Source organism: Tachyglossus aculeatus, chromosome 2 (genome assembly GCF_015852505.1).
Source record: "Tachyglossus aculeatus isolate mTacAcu1 chromosome 2, mTacAcu1.pri, whole genome shotgun sequence".
Classification (NCBI taxonomy): Eukaryota; Metazoa; Chordata; class Mammalia; order Monotremata; family Tachyglossidae; genus Tachyglossus; species Tachyglossus aculeatus.
The window spans coordinates 106186619-106210028 of record NC_052067.1 but is presented as its reverse complement, the minus strand read 5'-3'; the positions used below and the strand labels follow the sequence as shown (position 1 = coordinate 106210028).

At 43.3% G+C, this 23410-nt stretch overlaps 1 protein-coding gene across 1 annotated transcript in view; it reads left to right on the top strand.

The window, feature by feature from the left end:
* The first annotated feature begins 7094 nt into the window (after positions 1–7094).
* The window catches only part of SLC9A2 (solute carrier family 9 member A2), a 120097-nt gene continuing 103781 nt past the window's right edge, over positions 7095–23410 (top strand). Inside the window, exon 1 of the mRNA XM_038762826.1 lies at positions 7095–7596. Coding sequence (XP_038618754.1) covers positions 7095–7596 — 502 coding nt within the window. The remainder of the gene's footprint in view (positions 7597–23410) is intronic.

The window sequence follows — 23410 nt, the reverse complement described above, 5'->3', positions numbered from 1 at the left end:
AGAGAGAGAGAGAGAGAGAGGGAAATATATACATTTATTCAATCATATTTATGGGGTGCCTAGTGTGTGCAGAGCACTGTACTAAGCGCTTGGAAAGTACAATGCAACAATATAGGGAGACAATCCCTACCCACAACGGGCATATATATATATAAGCCAAAGGGGCTGCCCTATATACACATATATAAAATAATAACTGCGGAATTTAAGTGCTTACTCTGTGCCAGGCACTATACTAAGCACTGGGTTGGAGACAAGCAAATGGAGCTGTACACAGTGCCCGTCCCACAGGGGCGCACAGTCTCTTTCATACATATATGTATATATGTATGAGAAGGAGAGAAAGAAAGAGAGAGGAGAGAGAAATATATAGAGAGGGAGGGAGGGCTAGGAGAGAGAGGGGGGAGAGAGTGAGAGAGGAGAGAAAAATATATATATAGAGAGAGAGACAGAGAGAGAAAGGGGGAAGAAGAGAAAGAGGAAAGATAAATATATAGAGAAAGGGAGGGAGAGAGGGAGAGAAAATGAGAGAGAGGAAAGAGGAGAGAGAGAGAGAGGGAGGGAGAGAGAGAGAAAGAGTGGGAGAGGCAGAAAGAGAGAGAGGGAGAGAGAGAGAAAGGGAGGGAGAGAAGGAGGGAGAGAGGGAGAAAAAAAGAGAAGGGGAGGGAAAGAAAGAGAGAGAAGGAGGGAGGGAGAGAGGGAGGGAAAGAGAGAGAGAAAGAGTGGGAGAGGCAGAAAGAGAGAGAGAGAGGGAGAGAGAGAGATGCGTCCCTGGCAGACGGAGCCAGTGAGTCCCCCTCCCCATCCCCCCCGCCTTACCTCCTTCCCCTCCTCACAGCACCTGTATATATGTATATATGTTTGTACGTATTTATTACTCTATTTTACTTGTACATATTTATTCTATTTATTTTATTTTGTTAATATGTTTTGTTTTGTTGTCTGTCTCCCCCTTCTAGACTGTGAGCCCGCTGTTGGGTAGGGACCATCTCTATGTGTTGCCGACTAGTACTTCCCAAGCGCTTAGTCCGGTGCTCTGCACACAGTAAGCGCTCAATCAACATGATTGAATGACTGACTGAGTCTCAATCAATACGACTGGAGGAATGAATGAAGAGCGGGGTTGTCTGTTTCCCCCTTCTAGACTGTGAGCCCGCTGTTGGGTAGGGACTGTCTCTATCTGTTGCCAACTTGTACTTCCCAAGCGCTTAGTCCAGTGCTCTGCACACAGTAAGCACTCAATCAACACGATTGAATGACTGAATGAGTCGATTCAGGGTTCTTCTCCCACACTGGACGATCAGAAGCTTATCTCATTGATCGATGGATATGAAACTCAGTGACTGCTTTATCATTTGTTATCATGAGGAAATTGAGGCACAGTGAGTTTAAGTGACTTGTTAGACTGTAAGTTTGTTGTGGACAGGGAACACTTTAAGTACAGTCCTCTGCACACAGTAAATGTTCAATAAATATGATTAATTGATTGTTCCTTGCTTCTGACTATACACCAGCTAGCAATTCCACTCCCACCCACCGAATATTTGAGATATTTTCTCTTCCGTATTGCCGGAGGTGTTGGATACCCCTTCTAGACCGTGAGCCCACTGCTCGGTAGGGACTGTCTCTATGTGTTGCCAACTTGTACTTCCCAAGCGCTTAGTACAGTGCTCTGCACACAGTAAGCGCTCAATAAATACGATTGATTGATTGATTGATTCACCCAGTGCTCCGCGAACAGCAGGCGCTCAATCAATACGATTGGAGGAGTGAATGGAGAGCAGGGTGGCGAGCGGCAGGTGCGGAGCTCCCTGTCGTCCTCAATCCATCCATCAATCAATCAATCATATTTATCGAGCACTTACTGTGTGCAGAGCACTGTACTAAGCGCTTGGGAAGTACAAGTTGGCAACATATAGAGACAGTCCCTAACCAACAGTGGGCTCACAGTCTAGAAGGGGGAGACAAAGGACAAAACCAAACGTACTACCAAAATAAAATAAATAGAATAGATAGCTACAAGTAAAATAAATAAATAGTAATCGATCAATCATATTTATTGAGCGCTTACTGTGTGCAGAGCACTGGACTAAGCGCTTGGGAAGTACAAGTTGGCGACATATAGAGACAGTCCCTAACCAACAATCAATCAATCAGTCAAACATATTTATTGAGCGCTTACTGTGTGCAGAGCACTGGACTAAGCGCTTGGGAAGTACAAGTTGGTGACATATAGAGACAGTCCCTACCCAACAGTGGGCTCAGAGTCTAGAAGGGGGAGACAAAGAACAAAACCAAACGTACTAACAAAATAAAATAAATAGAATAGATAGGTACAAGTAAAATAAATAAATAAATAGTAATCAATCAATCGTATTTGTTGAGCGCTTACTGTGTGCAGAGCACTGGACTAAGCGCTTGGGAAGTAGAAGTTGGTGACATATAGAGACAGTCCCTAACAAACAATCAATCAATCAATCAATCGTATTTACTGAGCGCTTACTGTGTGCAGAGCACTGGACTAAGCGCTTGGGAAGTACAAGTTGGCGACATATAGAGACAGTCCCTACCCAACAGTGGGCTCACAGTCTAGAAGGGGGAGACAAAGGACAAAACCAAATGTACTACCAAAATAAAATAAATAGAATAGATAGGTACAAGTAAAATAAATAAATAAATAAATAGTAATCATCATCATCATCATCATCATCAATCGTATTTATTGAGCGGTTACTGTGTGCAGAGCACTGTACTAAGCGCTTGGGAAGTACAAGTTGGCAACATATAGAGACAGTCCCTACCCAACAGTGGGCTCACAGTCTAGAAGGGGGAGACAAAGGACAAAAACCAAACGTACTAACAAATTAAAATAAATAGAATACATAGGTACAAGTAAAATAAATAAATAGAAATCAATCAATCAATCGTATTTATTGAGCGCTTACTGTGTGCAGAGCACTGGACTAAGTGCTTGGGAAGTACAGGTTGGCGACATATAGAGACAGTCCCTACCCAACAGTGGGCTCACAGTCTAGAAGGGGGAGGCAAAGGACAAAACCAAACATACTAACAAAATCAAATAAATAGAATAGATAGGTACAAGTAAAATAAATAAATAAATAAATAGTAATCAATCAATCGTATTTATTGAGCGCTAACTGTGTGCAGAGCACTGGACTAAGCGCTTGGGAGGTACAAGTTGGCGACAGATGGAGACAGTCCCTACCCAACAGTGGGCTCACAGTCTAGAAGGGGGAAACAGAACAAAACCAAACGTACTAACAAAATAAAATAAATAGAATAGATAGGTACAAGTAAAATAAATAAATAAATAAATAGTAATCAATCAATCAATCGTATTTATTGAGCGCTTACTGTGTGCAGAGCACTGGACTAAGCGCTTGGGAAATTCAAGTTGGCGACATATAGAGACAGTCCCTACCCAACAGTGGGCTCACAGTCTAGAAGGGGGAAGCAAAGGACAAAACCAAACGTACTACCAAAATGAAATAAATAGAATAGATAGGTGCAAGTAAAATAAATAAAGAAATAGTAATCAATCAATCGTATTTATTGAGCAGTAACTGTGTGCAGAGCACTGTACTAAGCGCTTGGGAAGTACAAGTTGGCGACATATAGAGACAGTCCCTACCCAACAGTGGGCTCACAGTCTAGAAGGGGGAGACAAAGGACCAAACCAAACATACTACCAAAATGAAATAAATAGAATAGATAGGTGCAAGTAAAATAAATAAATAGTAATCAATCAATCAATCGTATTTATTGAGCAGTAACTGTGTGCAGAGCACTGTACTAAGCGCTTGGGAAGTACAAGTTGGCGACATAGAGAGACAGTCCCTACCCAACAGTGGGCTCACAGTCTAGAAGGGGGAGACAAAGGACCAAACCAAACGTACTACCAAAATAAAATAAATAGAATAGATAGGTACAAGTAAAATAAATAAATAAATAGTAATCAATCAATCAATCGTATTTATTGAGCGCTTACTGTGTGCAGAGCACTGTACTGAGCGCTTGGGAAGTACAAGTTGGCGACATAGAGAGACGGTCCCCACCCAACAGTGGGCTCACAGTCTAGAAGGGGGAGGCAAAGGACAAAACCAAACATACTAACAAAATAAAATAAATAGTAATCAATCGTATGTATCGAACGCTTACTGTGTGCAGAGCACTGGACTAAGCGCTTGGGAAGTACAAGTTGGCGACATATAGAGACAGTCCCTACCCAACAGTGGGCTCACAGTCTAGAAGGGGGAGGCAAAGGACGAAACCAAAAGTACTACCAAAATAAAATAAATAGAATAGATAGGTACAAGTAAAATAAATAAATAGAAATCAATCAATCAATCGTATTTATTGAGCGCTTACTGTGTGCAGAGCACTGGACTAAGCGCTTGGGAAGTACAAGTTGGTGACACTTGTAGAGACAGTCCCTCCCCAAGAGACAGTCCCTCCCCAACAGTGGGCTCACAGTCTAGAAGGGGGAGACAAAGGACAAAACCAAACGTACTAACAAAATAAAATAAATAGTAATCAATCAATCAATCGTATTTATCGAGCGCTTACTATGTGCAGAGCACTGGACTAAGGGCATGGGAAGTCCAAGTTGGCGACTTATAGAGACAGTCCCTCCCCAACAGTGGGCTCACAGTCTAGAAGGGGGAGGCAAAGGACCAAACCGAACGTCCTACCAAACTAAAATAAATAGAATAGATAGGTACAAATAAAATAAATAAATAGTAATCAATCAATCAATCAATCGTATTTATCGAGCGCTTACCGTGTGCAGAGCACTGGACTAAGCGCTTGGGAAGTACAAGTTGGCGACGCATAGAGACAGTCCCTCCCCAACAGTGGGCTCACAGTCTAGAAGGGGGAGGCAAACGATAAAACCAAACGTACTACCAAAATAAAATAAATAGAATAGATAGGTAGGCCTTCCCAGACTGAGCCCCTTCCTTCCTCTCCCCCTCGTCCCCCTCTCCATCCCCCCATCTTACCTCCTTCCCTTCCCCACAGCACCTGTATATATGTATATATGTTTGTACATATTTATTACTCTATTTATTTATTTTACTTGTACCTATCTATTCTATTTCTTTTATTTTGTTAGTATGTTTGGTTTTGTTCTCTGTCTCCCCCTTTTAGACTGTGAGCCCACTGTTGGGTAGGGACTGTCTCTATGTGTCGCCAATTTGTACTTCCCAAGCGCTCAGTCCAGTGCTCTGCACATAGTCAGCGCTCGATAAATACGATTGATTGATTGATTGTGAGCCCACTGTTGGGTAGGGACTGTCTCTATATGTCGCCAATTTGTACTTCCCAAGCGCTCAGTCCGGTGCTCTGCACATAGTCAGCGCTCGATAAATACGATTGAGGAGGATGATGCCAAGTAAAATAAATAAATAAATAGTAATCAATCAATCGTATTTATCGAGCGCTGACTGTGTGCAGAGCACCGGACTAAGCGCTTGGGAAGTACAAGTTGGCGACACATAGAGACAGTCCCCACCCAACAGCGGGCTCACAGTCTAGAAGGGGGAGGCAAAGGACAAAACCAAACATACTAACAAAATAAAATAAATAGTAATCAATCAATCAATCGTATTTATTGAGCGCTTACTGTATGCAGAGCACTGGACTAAGCGCTTGGGAAGTACAAGTTGGCGACATATAGAGACAGTCCCTCCCCAACAGTGGGCTCACAGTCTAGAAGGGGGAGGCAAAGGACCAAACCAAACGTACTACCAAAATAAAATATACAGAATAGATAGGTACAAGTAAAATAAATAAATAGAAATCAATCAATCGTATTTACTGAGCGCTTACTGTGTGCAGAGCACTGGACTAAGCGCTTGGGAAGTACAAGTACAAAATAAAATACAAAATAAAAAATATATAATATATATAAAAGCTATATATATGTAATATATATAATATATATGTAATATATATATAATATATATGTAATATATATAATAAATATGTAATATATATAATATATATGTAATATATATAATATATATAAAATAAAATAAAAACAAAATAAAATATAAAGTACAAGTACAAAATAAAATAAATAGAATAGATAGGTACAACTAAAATAAATAAATAGAAATCAATCAATCAATCGTATTTATTGAGCGCTTACTGTGAGCAGAGCACTGGACTAAGCGCTTGGGAAGTACACATTGGCGACACATAGAGACAGTCCCTACCCAACAGTGGGCTCACAGTCTAGAAGGGGGAGGCAAAGGACCAAACCGAACGTACTACCAAACTAAAATAAATAGAATAGATAGGTACAAATAAAATAAATAAATAGTAATCAGTCAATCAATCGTATTTATCGAGCGCTTACTGTGTGCAGAGCACTGGACTAAGCGCTTGGGAAGTACAAGTACAAAATAAAATACAAAATAAAAAATATATAATATATATAAAAGCTATATATATGTAATATATATAATATATATGTAATATATATAATATATATGTAATATATATAATATATATGTAATATATATAATATATATGTAATATATATAATATATATAAAATAAAATAAAAACAAAATAAAATATAAAGTACAAGTACAAAATAAAATAAATAGAATAGATAGGTACAACTAAAATAAATAAATAGAAATCAATCAATCGTATTTATTGAGCGCTTACTGTGAGCAGAGCACTGGACTAAGCGCTTGGGAAGTACAAATTGGCGACACATAGAGACAGTCCCTACCCAACAGCGGGCTCACAGTCTAGAAGGGGGAGGCAAAGGACCAAACCGAACGTACTACCAAACTAAAATAAATAGAATAGATAGGTACAAATAAAATAAATAAATAGTAATCAATCAATCAATCAATCGTATTTATCGAGCGCTTACTGTGTGCAGAGCACCGGACTAAGCGCTTGGGAAGTACAAGTCGGCGACACATAGAGACAGTCCCCACCCAACAGCGGGCTCACAGTCTAAAAGGGGGAGACAGGGAACAAAACCAAACATACTAACAAAATAAAACAAATAGAATGGATAGGGACGAGTAAAATAAATAGATAGAGTGATAAATGCCCACCTCTCGCAGCAGGCCCCGCCCCGCGCAGCAGGCCCCGCCTCCGGCCCGGGAGTGCGCGGCGGTGGGGCTCCGGGCGGGAGAGCCTTCCCCGGGGGCGGCAGCCCGCCTTCCGACACGGTCCGCGGGGGCTGCGGCGGCCGTGCTCCCGCGAGCGGGGCGGGAGCCTCGGCGGAGGCGGCGGAGGAGAAGGAGGTGGAGGAGGGAGCTCGCTCCGTCTATCCCTCCGTGCGATGCGCTAAGGCGGCCGCCCATGGAGCTGCTCCCGCCGCCTCCTCCGCCTCCGCCGCCCGGGCTCCTGCTGCTCCTGCTCCTGCAAGCGAGCGGTCCCGCCGCCGCCCTGTCCGAGCCGCTCCCGCCCGGCCCCGGGGAGATGGAGGGCGGCGCCTCCCCGCTGGAGGACGGCCGCCTGCCCGTCTTCACCTTGGACTACCCCCACGTGCAGATCCCCTTCGAGATCACCCTCTGGATCCTGCTTGCCTCCTTGGCCAAGATCGGTACGGGCCCGGGGTCCGGGGGATGGCCTGTATATATGTTTGGACATATTTATGTTACCTGTACCTATCTATTCTATCTATTTTATTTTGTTAGTATGTTTGGTTTTGTTCTCTGTCCCCCCCTTTTAGACTGTGAGCCCACTGTTGGGCAGGGACTGTCTCTTTTATTTTGTTAGTATGTTTGGTTTTGTTCTCCGTCTCCCCCTTTTACACTGTGAGCCCACTGTTGGGCAGGGACTGTCTCTTTGATTTTGTTAGTATGTTTGCTTTTGTTCTCTGTCTCCCCCTTTTAAACTGTGAGCCCACTGTTGGGGAGGGACTGTCTCTTTTATTTTGTTAGTATGTTTGGTTTTGTTCTCTGTCCCCCCCTCTTAGACTGTAAGCCCACTGTTGGGGAGGGACTGTCTCTTTTATTTTGTTAGTATGTTTGGTTTTGTTCTCCGTCCCCCCCTTTTAGACTGTGAGCCCACTGTTGGGTAGGGACTGTCTCTTTGATTTTGTTAGTATGTTTGGTTTTGTTCTCTGTCCCCCCCCTTTTAGATTGTGAGCCCACTGTTGGGTAGGGACTGTCTCTATATGTTGCCAACTTCTACTTCCCAAGCGCTTAGTCCAGTGCTCTGCACACAGTAAGTGCTCAATAAATACGATTGATTGATTGATTACTATTTATTTATTTATTTATTTTACTTGTACCTATCTATTCTATCTATTTTATTTTGTTAGTGTGTTTGGTTTTGTTCTCTGTCCACCCCTCTTAGACTGTGAGCCCACTGTTGGGCAGGGACTGTCTCTTTGATTTTGTTAGTATGTTTGGTTTTGTTCTCTGTCCCCCCCTTTTAGACTGTGAGCCCACTGTTGAGGAGGGACTGTCTCTTTTGTTTTGTTAGTATGTTTGGTTTTGTTCTCCGTCTCCCCCTTTTAGACTGTGAGCCCACTGTTGGGCAGGGACTGTCTCTTTGATTTTGTTAGTATGTTTGGTTTTGTTCTCTGTCCCCCCCTTTTAGACTGTGAGCCCACTGTTGGGGAGGGACTGTCTCTTTTATTTTGTTAGTATGTTTGGTTTTGTTCTCTGTCCCCCCCCCTGTTAGACTGTGAGCCCACTGTTGGGGAGGGACTGTCTCTTTTATTTTGTTAGTATGTTTGGTTTTGTTCTCCGTCTCCCCCTCTTAGACTGTGAGCCCACTGTTGGGCAGGGACTGTCTCTTTTATTTTGTTAGTATGTTTGGTTTTGTTCTCCGTCTCCCCCTTTTAGACTGTGAGCCCACTGTTGGGTAGGGACTGTCTCTTTTATTTTGTTAGTATGTTTGGTTTTGTTCTCTGTCCCCCCCCTTTTAGATTGTGAGCCCACTGTTGGGTAGGGACTGTCTCTATATGTCGCCAACTTGTACTTCCCAAGCGCTTAGTCCAGTGCTCTGCACACAGTAAGCGCTCAATAAATACGATTGATTGATTGATTACAATTTATTTATTTATTTTACTTGTACCTATCTATTCTATTTATTTTATTTTGGTAGTGTGTTTGGTTTTGTTCTCTGTCCCCCCCTTTTAGACTGTGAGCCCACTGTTGAGGAGGGACTGTCTCTTTTATTTTGTTAGTATGTTTGGTTTTGTTCTCCGTCTCCCCCTTTTAGACTGTGAGCCCACTGTTGGGTAGGGACTGTCTCTTTTATTTTGTTAGTATGTTTGGTTTTGTTCTCCGTCTCCCCCTTTTAGACTGTGAGCCCACTGTTGGGTAGGGACTGTCTCTTTTATTTTGTTAGTATGTTTGGTTTTGTTCTCTGTCCCCCCCCCCTGTTAGACTGTGAGCCCACTGTTGGGGAGGGACTGTCTCTTTTATTTTGTTAGTATGTTTGGTTTTGTTCTCTGTCCCCCCCCCTTTTAGACTGTGAGCCCACTGTTGGGTAGGGACTGTCTCTGCTCTGTCTGCTGTCTGCGCTGGGGAGGCTACAGTAATAATAATGATAGCGTTTATTAACTTACTTATTTTACCTGTACATATCTATTCTATTTATTTTATTTTGTTAGTATGTCTGGTTTTGTTCTCTGTCCCCCCCTTTTAGATTGTGAGCCCACTGTTGGGTAGGGACTGTCTCTATATGTCGCCAGCTTGTACTTCCCAAGCGCTTAGTCCAGTTCTCTGCACACAGTAAGCGCTCAATAAATACGATTGATTGATTGATTACTATTTATTTATTTATTTTACTTGTACCTATCTATTCTATCTATTTTATTTTGGTAGTATGTTTGGCTTTGTTCTCTGTCCCCCCCTCTTAGACTGTGAGCCCACTGTTGGGTAGGGACTGTCTCTTTTATTTTGTTAGTATGTTTGGTTTTGTTCTCTGTCCCCCCCTTTTAAACTGTGAGCCCACTGTTGGGGAGGGACTGGCTCTTTGATTTTGTTAGTATGTTTGGTTTTGTTCTCTGTCCCCCCCTTTTAGACTGTGAGCCCACTGTTGGGCAGGGACTGTCTCTTTGATTTTGTTAGTATGTTTGGTTTTGTTCTCCGTCTCCCCCTCTTAGACTGTGAGCCCACTGTTGGGCAGGGACTGTCTCTTTGATTTTGTTAGTATGTTTGGTTTTGTTCTCTGTCCCCCCCTTTTAGACTGTGAGCCCACTGTTGGGTAGGGACTGTCTCTTTTATTTTGTTAGTATGTTTGGTTTTGTTCTCTGTCCCCCCCTTTTAGATTGTGAGCCCACTGTTGGGTAGGGACTGTCTCTATATGTTGCCAACTTCTACTTCCCAAGCGCTTAGTCCAGTGCTCTGCACACAGTAAGTGCTCAATAAATACGATTGATTGATTGATTACTATTTATTTATTTATTTATTTTACTTGTACCTATCTATTCTATCTATTTTATTTTGTTAGTATGTTTGGTTTTGTTCTCTGTCCCCCCCTTTTAGACTGTGAGCCCACTGTTGGGGAGGGACTGTCTCTTTGATTTTGTTAGTATGTTTGGTTTTGTTCTCTGTCCCCTCCTTTTAGATTGTGAGCCCACTGTTGAGGAGGGACTGTCTCTTTTATTTTGTTAGTATGTTTGGTTTTGTTCTCTGTCCCCCCCGTTTTAGATTGTGAGCCCACTGTTGGGTAGGGACTGTCTCTATATGTTGCCAACTTCTACTTCCCAAGCGCTTAGTCCAGTGCTCTGCACACAGTAAGTGCTCAATAAATACGATTGATTGATTGATTACTATTTATTTATTTATTTTACTTGTACCTATCTATTCTAATTATTTTATTTTGGTAGTGTGTTTGGTTTTGTTCTCCGTCCCCCCCTTTTAGACTGTGAGCCCACTGTTAGGTAGGGACTGGCTCTTTTATTTTGTTAGTATGTTTGGTTTCGTTCTCTGTCCACCCGTCTTAGACTGTGAGCCCACTGTTGGGTAGGGACTGTCTCTTTTAGTTTGTTAGTATGTTTGGTTTTGTTCTCTGTCCCCCCCTTTTAAACTGTGAGCCCACTGTTGGGTAGGGACTGTCTCTTTGATTTTGTTAGTATGTTTGGTTTTGTTCTCTGTCCCCCCCTCTTAGACTGTGAGCCCACTGTTGGGTAGGGACTGTCTCTTTGATTTTGTTAGTATGTTTGGTTTTGTTCTCTGTCCCCCCCTTTTAGACTGTGAGCCCACTGTTGAGGAGGGACTGTCTCTTTTATTTTGTTAGTATGTTTGGTTTTGTTCTCCGTCCACCCCTCTTAGACTGTGAGCCCACTGTTGGGTAGGGACTGGCTCTTTTATTTTGTTAGTATGTTTGGTTTTGTTCTCTGTCTCCCCCTTTTAGACTGTGAGCCCACTGTTGGGTAGGGACTGTCTCTTTTATTTTGTTAGTATGTTTGGTTTTGTTCTCTGTCCCCCCCTTTTAGACTGTGAGCCCACTGTTGGGTAGGGACTGTCTCTGCTCTGTCTGCTGTCTGCGCTGGGGAGGCTACAGTAATAATAATGATAGCGTTTATTAACTTACTTATTTTACCTGTACATATCTATTCTATTCATTTTATTTTGTTAGTATGTTTGGTTTTGTTCTCTGTCCCCCCCTTTTAGATTGTGAGCCCACTGTTGGGTAGGGACTGTCTCTATATGTCGCCAACTTGTACTTCCCAAGCGCTTAGTCCAGTGCTCTGCACACAGTAAGCGCTCAATAAATACGATTGATTGATTGATTACTATTTATTTATTTATTTTACTTGTACCTATCTATTCTATTTGTTTTATTTTGGTAGTGTGTTTGGTTTTGTTCTCTGTCCCCCCCTTTTAGACTGTGAGCCCACTGTTGGGTAGGGACTGTCTCTTTTATTTTGTTAGTATGTTTGGTTTTGTTCTCTGTCCCCCCCCCCCCCCCCTTTTAGACTGTGAGCCCACTGTTGGGTAGGGACTGTCTCTTTTATTTTGTTAGTATGTTTGGTTTTGTTCCCTGTCCCCCCCTTTTAGACTGTGAGCCAGCTGTTGGGTAGGGACTGTCTCTGCTCTGTCTGCTCTGCGCTGGGGAGGTTACAGTAATAATAATGATAGCGTTTATTAACTTACCTCCTTCCCTTCCCCACAGCACCTGTATATATGTTTGTACATATTTATTACTCTATTTTACCTGTACATATCTATTCTATTTATTTTATTTTGTTAGTATGTTTGGTTTTGTTCTCTGTCCCCCCCTTTTAGATTGTGAGCCCACTGTTGGGTAGGGACTGTCTCTATATGTCGCCAACTTGTACTTCCCAAGTGCTTAGTCCAGTGCTCTGCACACAGTAAGCGCCAGATAAATTCGATTGATTGATTACTATTTATTTTACTTGTACCTATCCATTCTATTTTATTTTGTTAGGATGTTTGGTTTTGTTATCTGTCCCCCCCTTTTAGATTGTGAGCCCACTGTTGGGTAGGGACTGTCTCTGCTCTGTCTGCTGTCTGCGCTGGGGAGGTTACAATAATAATAATGATAGCGTTTATTAACTTACCTCCTTCCCTTCCCCACAGCACCTGTATATATGTTTGTACATATTTATTTATTTTACTTGTACATTTATTTTATTTTGTTAGTATGTTTGGTTTTGTTCTCTGTCCCCCCCTTTTAGATTGTGAGCCCACTGTTGGGTAGGGACTGTCTCTATATGTTGCCAACTTGTACTTCCCAAGCGCTTAGTCCAGTGCTCTGCACACAGTAAGCGCCCGATAAATTCGATTGATTGATTGATTACTATTTATTTATTTTACTTTTAACTATCTATTCTATTTTATTTTGTTACTATGTTTAGTTTTGTTCTCTGTCCCCCCCTTTTAGATTGTGAGCCCACTGTTGGGTAGGGACTGTCTCTGCTCTGTCTGCTGTCTGCTCTGCGCTGGGGAGGTTACAGTAATAATAATGATAGCGTTTATTTTACTTATTTATTTATTTTACTTGTACATATCTATTCTATCTATTTTATTTTGTTAGTATGTTTGGTTTTGTTCTCTGTCCCCCCCCCCCCCCCCTTTTAGATTGTGAGCCCACTGTTGTGTACGGACTGTCTGCTCTGCTGTGCGCTGGGGAGGTTACAGTAGTAGTAATGATAGCGTTTATTAACTTACCTCCTTCCCTTCCCCACAGCACCTGTAAATATGTATATATGTTCGTACATATTTATTACTCTATTTGTTTTACTTATACATTTCTATTCTATTTCTTTTATTTTGGTAGTATGTTTGGTTTTGTTCTCTGTCCACCCCTTTTAGACTGTGAGCCCACTGTTGGGTAGGAACTGTCTCTTTTATTTTGTTAGTATGTTTGGTTTTGTTCTCTGTCCCCCCTCTTTTAGACTGTGAGCCCACTTTTGGGTAGGGACTGTCTCTTTTATTTTGTTAGTATGTTTGGTTTTGTTCTCTGTCCACCCCTTTTAGGCTGTGAGCCCACTGTTGGGTAGGGACTGTCTCTTTTATTTTGTTAGTATGTTTGGTTTTGTTCTCTGTCCCCCCCCCCCCCCCCCCCCCCTTTTAGATTGTGAGCCCACTGTTGTGTAGGGACTGTCTCTGCTCTGTCTGCTCTGTGCTGGGGAGGTTACAGTAGTAGTAATGATAGCGTTTATTAACTTACCTCCTTCCTTTCCCCACAGCACCTGTATATATGTTTGTACATATTTATTACTCTATTTGTTTTACTTGTACATTTCTATTCTATTTATTTTATTTTGGTAGTATGTTTGGTTTTGTTCTCTGTCCCCCCCCCCCCCCCCCCCCTTTTAGATTGTGAGCCCACTGTTGTGTACCAACTGTCTCTGCTCTGCTCTGCGCTGGGGAGGTTACAGTAGTAGTAATGATAGCGTTTATTAACTTACCTCCTTCCCTTCCCCACAGCACCTGTATATATGTATATATGTTTGTACATATTTATTACTCTGTTTTACTTGTACATTTCTATTCTATTTCTTTTATTTTGGTAGTATGTTTGGTTTTGTTCTCTGTCTCCCCCTTTTAGACTGTGAGCCCACTGTTGGGTAGGGACTGTCTCTTTTATTTTGTTAGTATGTTTGGTTTTGTTCCCTGTCCCCCCCCCCTTTTAGATTGTGAGCCCACTGTTGGGTAGGGACTGTCTCTGCTCTGTCTGCTGTCTGCGCTGGGGAAGTTACAGTAATAATAATGATAGCGTTTATTAACTTACCTCCTTCCCTTCCCCGCAGCACCTGTATATATGAATATATGTTTGTACATATTTATTACTCTATTTGTTTTACTTGTACATATCTATTCTATTTATTTTATTTTGGTAGTATGTTTGGTTTTGTTCTCTGTCCCCCCCTTTTAGACTGTGAGCCCACTGTTGGGTAGGGACTGTCTCTGCTCTGTCTGCTCTGCGCTGGGGAGGTTACAGTAATAATAATGATAGCGTTTATGAACTTACCTCCTTCCCTTCCCCACAACACCTGTATATATGTATATATGTTTGTACATATTTATTACTCTATTTTACTTGTACATATCTATTCTATCTTATTTTGTTAGGATGTTTGGTTTTGTTCTATGTCCCCCCCCACTTTTAGACTGTGAGCCCGCTGTTGGGTAGGGACTGTCTCTGCTCCGTCTGCTGTCTGCTCTGCACTGGGGAGGTTACAGTAATAATAATGATAGCGTTTATTAACTTACCTCCTTCCCTTCCCCACAGCACCTGTATATATGTTTGTGCATATTCATTACTCTATTTATTTATTTATTTTACCTGTACCTGTCTATTCTATTTATTTTATTTTGTTAGGATGTTTGGTTTTGTTCCCTGTCCTCCCCTTTTAGACTGTGAGCCCGCTGTTGGGTAGGGACTGTCTCTGCTCTGTCTGCTGTCTGCTCTGCGCTGGGGAGGTTACAGTAATAATAATGATAGCGTTTATTAACTTACCTCCTTCCCTTCCCCACAGCACCTGTATATATGTATATATGTTTGTACATATTTATTACTCTATTTATTTGTTTTACTTGTACATATCTATTCTATTTATTTTATTTTGGTAGTATGTTTGGTTTTGTTCTCTGTCTCCCCCTTTTAGACTGTGAGCCCACTGTTGGGTAGGGACTGTCTCTGCTCTGTCTGCTGTCTGCGCTGGGGAGGTTACAGTAATAATAATGATAGCATTTATTAACTTAACCTCCTTCCCTTCTCCATAGCACCTGTATAAATATGTTTGTACATTTCTAGACTGTGAGCCCTGTTGGGTAGGGACTGTCTCTATATGTTGCCAACTTGTACTTCCCAAGCACTTAGTACAGTGCTCTGCACACCATAAGCGCTCAGTAAATATGATTGATTTATTGATTACTATTTATTTATTTATTTTACTTGTACCTATCTATTCTATTTATTTTATTTTGTTAATACGTTTGGTTTTGTTCTCTGTCTCCCCCTTCTAGACTGTGAGCCCACTGTTGGGTAGGGACTGTCTCCATATGTTGCCAGCTTGTACTTCCCAAGCGCTTAGTACAGTGCTCTGCACACAGTAAGCGCTCAATAAATGCTATTGATTGAATAATAATGTTGGTATTCGTTAAGCGCCCACTAGGTGCCACGCACTGTTCTAAGCGCTGGGGGAGTCCCTAGTAGAGCTCACAGTCTTAATCCCCATTTTACAGATGAGGGAACCGAGGCCCAGAGAAGTGAAGTGACTTGCCCAAAGCACTGTCCTAAGTGCTGGGGGTGGATACAAGGTGATCAGGTTAGCCCTCGTGGGGCTCCCAGTCTTTATCCCCATTTTGCAGATGAGGGAACTGAGGCCCAGAGGAGTAAAGTGACTTGTCCAAAGTCACACAGCTGACAAGTGGCGGAGCCGGGATTAGAACCCACGACCTCCGGCTCCCAAGCCCGGGCTCTTTCCAATGAGCCCCGCTGCTTCTCTGCTTTATTGAGCGCTTACTGGGTGCAGAGCACTGGACTAAGCGCTTGGGAAGTACAAGTAGGCAACATATAGAGACAGTCCCTACCCACCAACGGGCTCACAGTCTAGAAATTCACTCATTCATCCATTTAATCGCATTTATTGAGCGCTTATTGAGTGCAGAGCACTGGACTAAGCGCTTGGGAAGTACAAATCGGCAACATATAGAGACGGTCCCTACCCACCAACGGGCTCATAGTCTAGAAATGTATTCATTCAATCGTATTTATTGGGTGCTTACTGTGTGCAGAGCACTGAGCGCTTGGAAAGTACAGTTCAGCAACAAAAAGAGACAATCATCCATTCAGTCGTATTGATTGAGCGCTTACTGGGTGCAGAGCACTGTACTAGGCGCTTGGTAAGTACAAGTCGGCAACAGATAGAGACAGGCCGTACCCAACAATGGGCTCAGACAATCCCTGCCCACAACGGGCTCACAGTCTAGAAGGGGGGAGACAGGCATCAGTAGCATACGTATGCCAGCTTGTGCCCCTGACTGGATGCGAATGTGTACCCGTTTGGGTCTATGCCCCTGACCGAATGAGGTTGTGTATGTGTACCTGTCCATGCCTGTGCACCTGCCTGTGTGCGATTTGGAATGCGTACCCGTCTATGTCTTCGCCCCTGACTGTATGCTGTTGTATATGCGTACCCTTCCCTGCCTATGTGGCTCAGTGGAAAGAGCACGGGCTTTGGAGTCAGAGGTCATGGGTTCAAATCCCGACTCCGCCAATTGCCAGCTGTGTGACTTTGGGCAAGTCACTTCTTGTGCCTCAGTTACCTCATCTGTCAAATGGGGATTAAGACTGTGAGCCCCCCGTCGGACAACCTGATCACCTTGTAACCTCCCCAGCGCTTAGAACAGTGATTTGCACGTAGTAAGCGCTTAATAAATGCCATCATTATCATTATTTTGATTACGTCCCTGACTACATGCAGGTCATTCATTCAGTCGTGTTTATTGAGCGCTTACTGTGTGTAGAGCCCTGTACTAAGCACTTGGAAAATACAATTCAGCAACAGAGACAGTTCCTACCCAACAACGGGCTCGGAAATGTGTACCCTTCTATGTCTATGCCCCTGACTGGATGTGGTTATGTATGTTGATACCTGTCTGTGTCTATGCCCCTGACTGCATGCGGTTGTGAATGTCTACCTGTCCGGGTCTTTGCCCTGGACTGAATGAGGTTGTGTATGTGTACTTGTCCTGCCTATGTCCCTGACTGCATGCGATTGTGAATGTGTACCTGTCTGTGTCTGCTTCCATGATCGAATGAGTTTGTGTAATTGTACCTATCTATGCCTGTATACCTGACTGTGTGATGTTGCGTATGTGTACCTGTCTGTGACTGTGTCCCTGACTGCATGTGATTGGGAATGCGTACCTGTCCGTGTCTGTGCCCCTGACTGGATGTGGTTGTGTATGTTCATAGCTGTCTGTGCCTAACGTCCTTGACTGCATGCGGTTGTGATTGCGTACCCATCTGGCTCTATGCCCTGGACTTGAATGAGGTTGTGTATGTGTACCTGTCCTGCCTATGTCCCTGACTGCATGCGGTTGTGATTGTGTACCTGCCTGTGTCTGCCCCTGACTGAATGAGGCTGTGCGTGTGAACCTGTCCTACCTATGTCCCTGACTGCGTGTGATTGTGAATGTATATCCATCTGGGTCCATGACCCTCACTGAATGAGGTTGTGTATGTGTACCTGTCTGTGCCTATGTACCTGTCTGTGCTGTCTGTGTCTATGGCCCTGACTGGATGTGGTTATGTAATGAATATGCCTCTGCCCATCCGCCAAGCTAGCTCTCTTCCTCCCTTCAAGGCCCTGCTGAGAGCTCACCTCCTCCAGGAGGCCTTCCCAGACTGAGCCCCTTCTTTCCTCTCCCCCTCGTCCCCCTCTCCATCCCCCCGTCTTACCTCCTTCCCTTCCCCACAGCACCTGTATATATGTATATATGGTTGTACATATTTATTACTCTATTTATTTATTTATTTATTTATTTTACTTGTACATTTCTATCCTACTTATTTTATTTTGTTGGTATGTTTGGTTCTGTTCTCTGTCTCCCCCTTTTAGACTGTGAGCCCACTGTTGGGTAGGGACTGTCTCTATGTGATGCCAATTTGTACTTCCCAAGCGCTTAGTACAGTGCTCTGCACATAGTAAGCGCTCAATAAATACGATTGATTGATTGATTGATTATGTATGTGTACCTGTCTGTGCCTATTTCCTTGACTGCATTCAGGTGCGTACCTGTCTGTGCCCATGACTCTGTGTGTGTGTGTGTGGTGTGTGTGTGTGTATGTGTGTGTGTATCTGTGTCTGTGAGGTGCTGTGTATGTTTCAGTGTGTCTGTTAGGGGTTGTGTCAGGGCTGTATGTTAATGTATGTGTCCGTGGTGAGTGGTCTCTGTGCCTGTGTGTGTGTGTGTGGTTTTATGGGTTGTTTTGTGAGTTTGTTTGAGTGGGTGTTTGTAGGGATGGGTTGTATGTGTCTGAGTTTCGGTTTCTGGTTCTGTGTGATTGTTTGTGGCGGTTGTATGTCTGTGCCTGTGTGTGAGTGGGTGGGTGTGTCTGGATCTGGTCTATGTGTATGTGATGGTGTGTTGGTGTGTGTCTGTGGTAGTATGTGGGATGTACAGGTACTTTTGTATATGTGTCAAAGGAGAAGAAGAGTGGCCCGAGTGCTCGATGTCTGGAGCTGATGGAGGAAATTTGGCTGTGTTTAGGGAGGAATTTAGGACTTGGATTGATGGGGGGGGGGCACCATGGATTTTTTTTTTTTGCCAGGTTAGTATTAGCTTTCATGATCCTGTCCACATCAAGGAATTCTGAACGTTGATATTGGAGTAGAAGAGGTTAAGCAGGGCTGTAAAAATCAACTATATTGGTTTACTCCCATAAAAAAACAAATGCAGCAATTGGATCAAATTGTTTTTTACATCATGGGGAGGTTTGGGGTTGGTTATCAGTTTATCAGTGTCCCTCTGGGAGGGGGAGGGGGTGAAACTTGAGGCCTTTAAATGCATTTTTTTTAAAACTCTGGGGACAGGAGAGCTAGCCTGAACCAGTACCAGTCCCTGAGGACTGATACAAAAGGCCAGTGTGGAAAGATACCAGGGACACAGTAACTTCTGCCACAGCACTGTCAACTCTTCTTGGTCTTTTTCCTTTCCTGTCTGAGGCTCTCATCCAGGTGGTGCCCTCTTTGTAAAAGGAGGCCTTAAATCTCATGATTTGGTGAGATGGGGTGATTTCTTTGTAGGTTTTCCCTATTTTCCACCTCAAACATCTTACCTGCCAGTCAACCTGATCTGTGCATGAAGTAATTAGCTTCCCATTTATTGCACTCTGGTATTTTACTTTGTAGTTTTCAGTATTAGATTGGTAAATGTCAACTGAATTATGTAAGAGGGAAACTGAGAGACTAGAAAGTTTTTCAAGTCCATTAATGATGGACCAGCAGAGACATTTGTTCTGCCGTCTTAGTAGTTTGTAACTGGAGGTCTGCGGCAAGGTTTTGACCAATAGCAGACTGTTATTATCTCTGGAAAATAGCTTGAAGGCTTCCCCACCCAAATACAGGTTTATACACTACTAGAAAATATATCCCCAAAGGGCCTGAGAAAGAGAGCCAGGCTTGTGAGTGCTTGTTCAAAACATATGAATGATGACAAAGATCAGCAAAACTAGGAGTACTTACCCTCTGGACTGTAAGCCTGTTGTGGGCAGGCAACGTTATCTACCAACTCAGTTATACTGTACTCTCCCAAGGGCTTAGTACAGTCCTGTGCACAAATTAAGCACTCAGTAAATGCGAGTGATTGGCTGATTTCTTCATTTCACTTTGACCAGGTTTATTTCTTCTGTGCAGCCATCTCTCTGCCCCCTTCTTCTTTCAATTTATTGTGCTACACCTGGCTTGGAAATATATGTTTACGTGCCACTCACATATCCAGAGCTATATATAAGTGCCTTTGGGGACTGGGGAGGACAGGTTATATTTCTGTGGCTGTACCTTTCTCCTGACAAATGACTTAACTCTCACCTGAAAAGTTTAGTTTTTCTGTATCAAGCCCTACGTTAACTAGAGAAAGCTGCTGATAAGTGATTGCTTTTTTTGTTTTAAAAAGAGAACACATTTGTAGGAGAGCTCAAAAATCTCTGTAATCCAGGAAACTTCTCTGTAATGTAACTGAGTGAAATATTTGACAGTAGTATACATTCAGTGAATAAGAGGTATGCCTGGTGCACTTATACTGATGATTGGGAGTCATAGAATGCCTACATTTTGGATTTTTAGTCACTTCCAGTAGATTTTGATAAGAAAAATACATTCACATAAAAGTTTAGAATTAAATCAATCAATCAATCATATTTATTGAGCGCTTACTGTGTGCAGAGCACTGTACTAAGCGCTTGGGAAGTACAAGTTGGCAACATATAGAGACAGTCCCTACCCAACAGTGGGCTCACAGTCTAAAAATTAAATGGGTAGTGAGTATGTTTTCTACAATAGGAAAGGACAAAAGGGGCATTTATTTTGCCTGGGATCTACAGGAGAAAAAATATATTTCAACCTTGCAAATTCACTGGAAGGAAATCTAGCTTCAATTTAATGATAATTTTAAAAAATCCTTTCACTCTTACGTATTTCTGTTTCAATGCTGTGAACTTTATAAATATACATGTTGACAGTTCTCTTTATGAACCTTAAAATAGCACAATTAATAACACTTTTTTATCAACGCTCCAAGACATGATGGGCAGTGGTGATACAACTCTGATGAACATGAACAGTGGCATCTTGGGTCAGACCAATGGCCAGTCAAGGCCATAGGTCCCGACTTTTCATTTTGAGCACAGGAGCTTTCAGGAGTGGGATTTCCAGGAGGCTGGGAGATCAGAGAAAGACGCGTGCAGAAATGGTGGCCAAGGAACCCCAGAGGCACAGCTAGAGACGGGAGCCAGAGAGGCTCCAGAGATGCAGCCAGAGACCGCAGTCAGCGAGGCACCAGGAGACCACAGTGAGACTTGCACCTAGAGTCCCAGCCAGAGAGGCAGAGAGCCAGCCCCAGAGGCATAGCTGGGGAGGCACTCTGCCTCACAATCAAAGACAAAGATCTCCAGAGGGCCCAACCAGAGAGCCATGCAGACAGAGACAACAGTGGAGTCCAAGTCAACTGGAGGGGAGAGGAGCTAACAGAGGGACAATGAAGAGACAGAATGTTAGAGAGGCAGAAGAGAGAGGAGACAAATAATAATAATGGTATTTAAGCCCTTACTATGTGCCAGGCACTGCACTTTGCGCTGGGGTAGATACAGAGTAATCACGTTGGACACAATCCATGTCCCACATGGGGCTTACAATCTTAATCCCCATTTTACAGTTGAGGTAACTGAGGCACGGAGAAATGAAGTGATTTGCCCAAAGTCACACAGCAGACAAGTGGCGGAACTGAGGTTAGACCTCATGACCTTCTGACTCCTAGGCCTGTGTTCTACCCACTTCTCCATGCTGCTTCCTAGACCCAGACTCAGAGACTAACAGAAAAGAGAAGAGATGGGGTGGAAAAGAGAGATGAAAGAGTAGTAAGACAGCAAAGACTCAGATATCAGGAATAGAAGTGAAAAACAAAGACTGCATTTACCTGCTCTTCTTCTTTAGGAAGAGGAGAACCAGCTGCTTGAACAGACACAGGATCAGTCCCCACCTCTCCTTGGCTCGGGGGCAGGAGGCGGGGTATAAAGGGTGAGCGGGTGCCCAGTTCTGAACCGATATTAGGGCTGCAGCTGAGGCTGAGTAGAGTCTGCTGTTCTCAGAGAGAGGGCGAGATGGGTTTTGCTGTGGCTTCAGAGTTGGAGGACAGAAGGTGGTCCCCGAGGAGCGGGAGGGATGTGTCCCCAGAACCAGGAGAGGAAAGAGAAAGATGCAGTGGCCCCAAGCTGTTGCCCAGATGGTCTAGCCCAAAGTGGTGGACAACTGAAGTTTTCTGCCCAGCCCCAAAAGCCATTAACTTCTCTCATTCAGTCCTGATTTTGAGAGAGAAAGGCTATTATCCCTTTTCCCACAACCCGTAAGTTGCTGCTCCTGCATCCAGCCCCACACTCCATCTCCTACAGGAACAAAAACGGGTGCTTGGAGGAACTGTGTTCTCGTTGCCCTCCTTGACATCCATCCTCATGGATAGGGAAGGACTATCCCTATTCCTTCTGGACCTCTCATCCATGAATTTGTCTCACCGCAGCTTGGCGTAACTGATATTTATGCTACTTCATTATGTATGAACTGAATGTCAGTGGTAAACACTGGCATTCCAATTTCCAGAGTAATTGTTTTCAAAATGTTTTATCCCCATTAATAAGTGGACTGGCCATATTACTTTGGAAACTGGGACATGGCTTATATTTTTATTGAACACTGGACATCCTAATACCATTCTTAACTTTGATGCCTCTGTCTTTTGTCTTGATAACAATGTGCTTGTGAGGGAAGGGAAATGTGAAGGTAAATTCCCTCCAGTGGGCAGAGATTGCCCCTCTTTATTGCTGAATTGTATGAATTGTACTTTCCAAGTGCTTAATACAGTGCTCTGCGCACAGTAAGCGTTCAGTAAATATGATTGAATGAATTAGACATTTGGTCTGCAAGACCCAGAATGCTGTGAGACCTAAACAGAGCCTAGGCTAAGAGTGCTCAATCCCAGATGTGCTAACAATCAGTCAGTGGTATTTATTTAGTTCTTATTGTACACAGAGTTGTGCACTAAGCACTTGAGAGAGTTTGGTAAATGCTTTCTATCGGGAGTCAGAAGGTCGTGGGTTCTAATCCCTGCTCTGACACCTGTCAGCTGTGTGATGGGGGTAAGTCACTTCACTTCTCTGTGCCTCAGTTTGCTCATCTGTAAAATGAGGGTTAAGACTGTGAGCCCCATGTGGGAAAGGGACTGTGTCCAACCCGATTTGCCTACATCCACCCCCATGCTTAGTACAATGCCTGGCTCACAGTAAACCCTTAACAAATACCACAATTACTTTCCCTGCCCCTAAGGAGCTAATGGTCTATGTATGTATTTAAACTGAACAAGGGATCAAGGGACCTGACCCAGAAGTAGGGACAGAGCCAATTCTGGACCATGTGCATATTGGCCCATCTTATCCTCGCTAAACCTGGGTGATTGACAGTCTATTAATATGTGAATGCTCCTCAGCCCACCTTTTGGCCAACATCTTATGTCTGTCACTGTCACTGATCCTCTCAGCCTGTGTCTAAATCTAATTCTCTTTAGAGTTCCAGAGGGAGATCCGGAGCTGGGGGTGGAGAGGGGAAGATATGAGTCTCTCGGCATTCTGTCCTCCCCTACCTCTGACATTCTTTCCAGGCTCGGGGGAGAATAATCAAGAGGGTGCAGCACATCCTGACTGCGATTTCC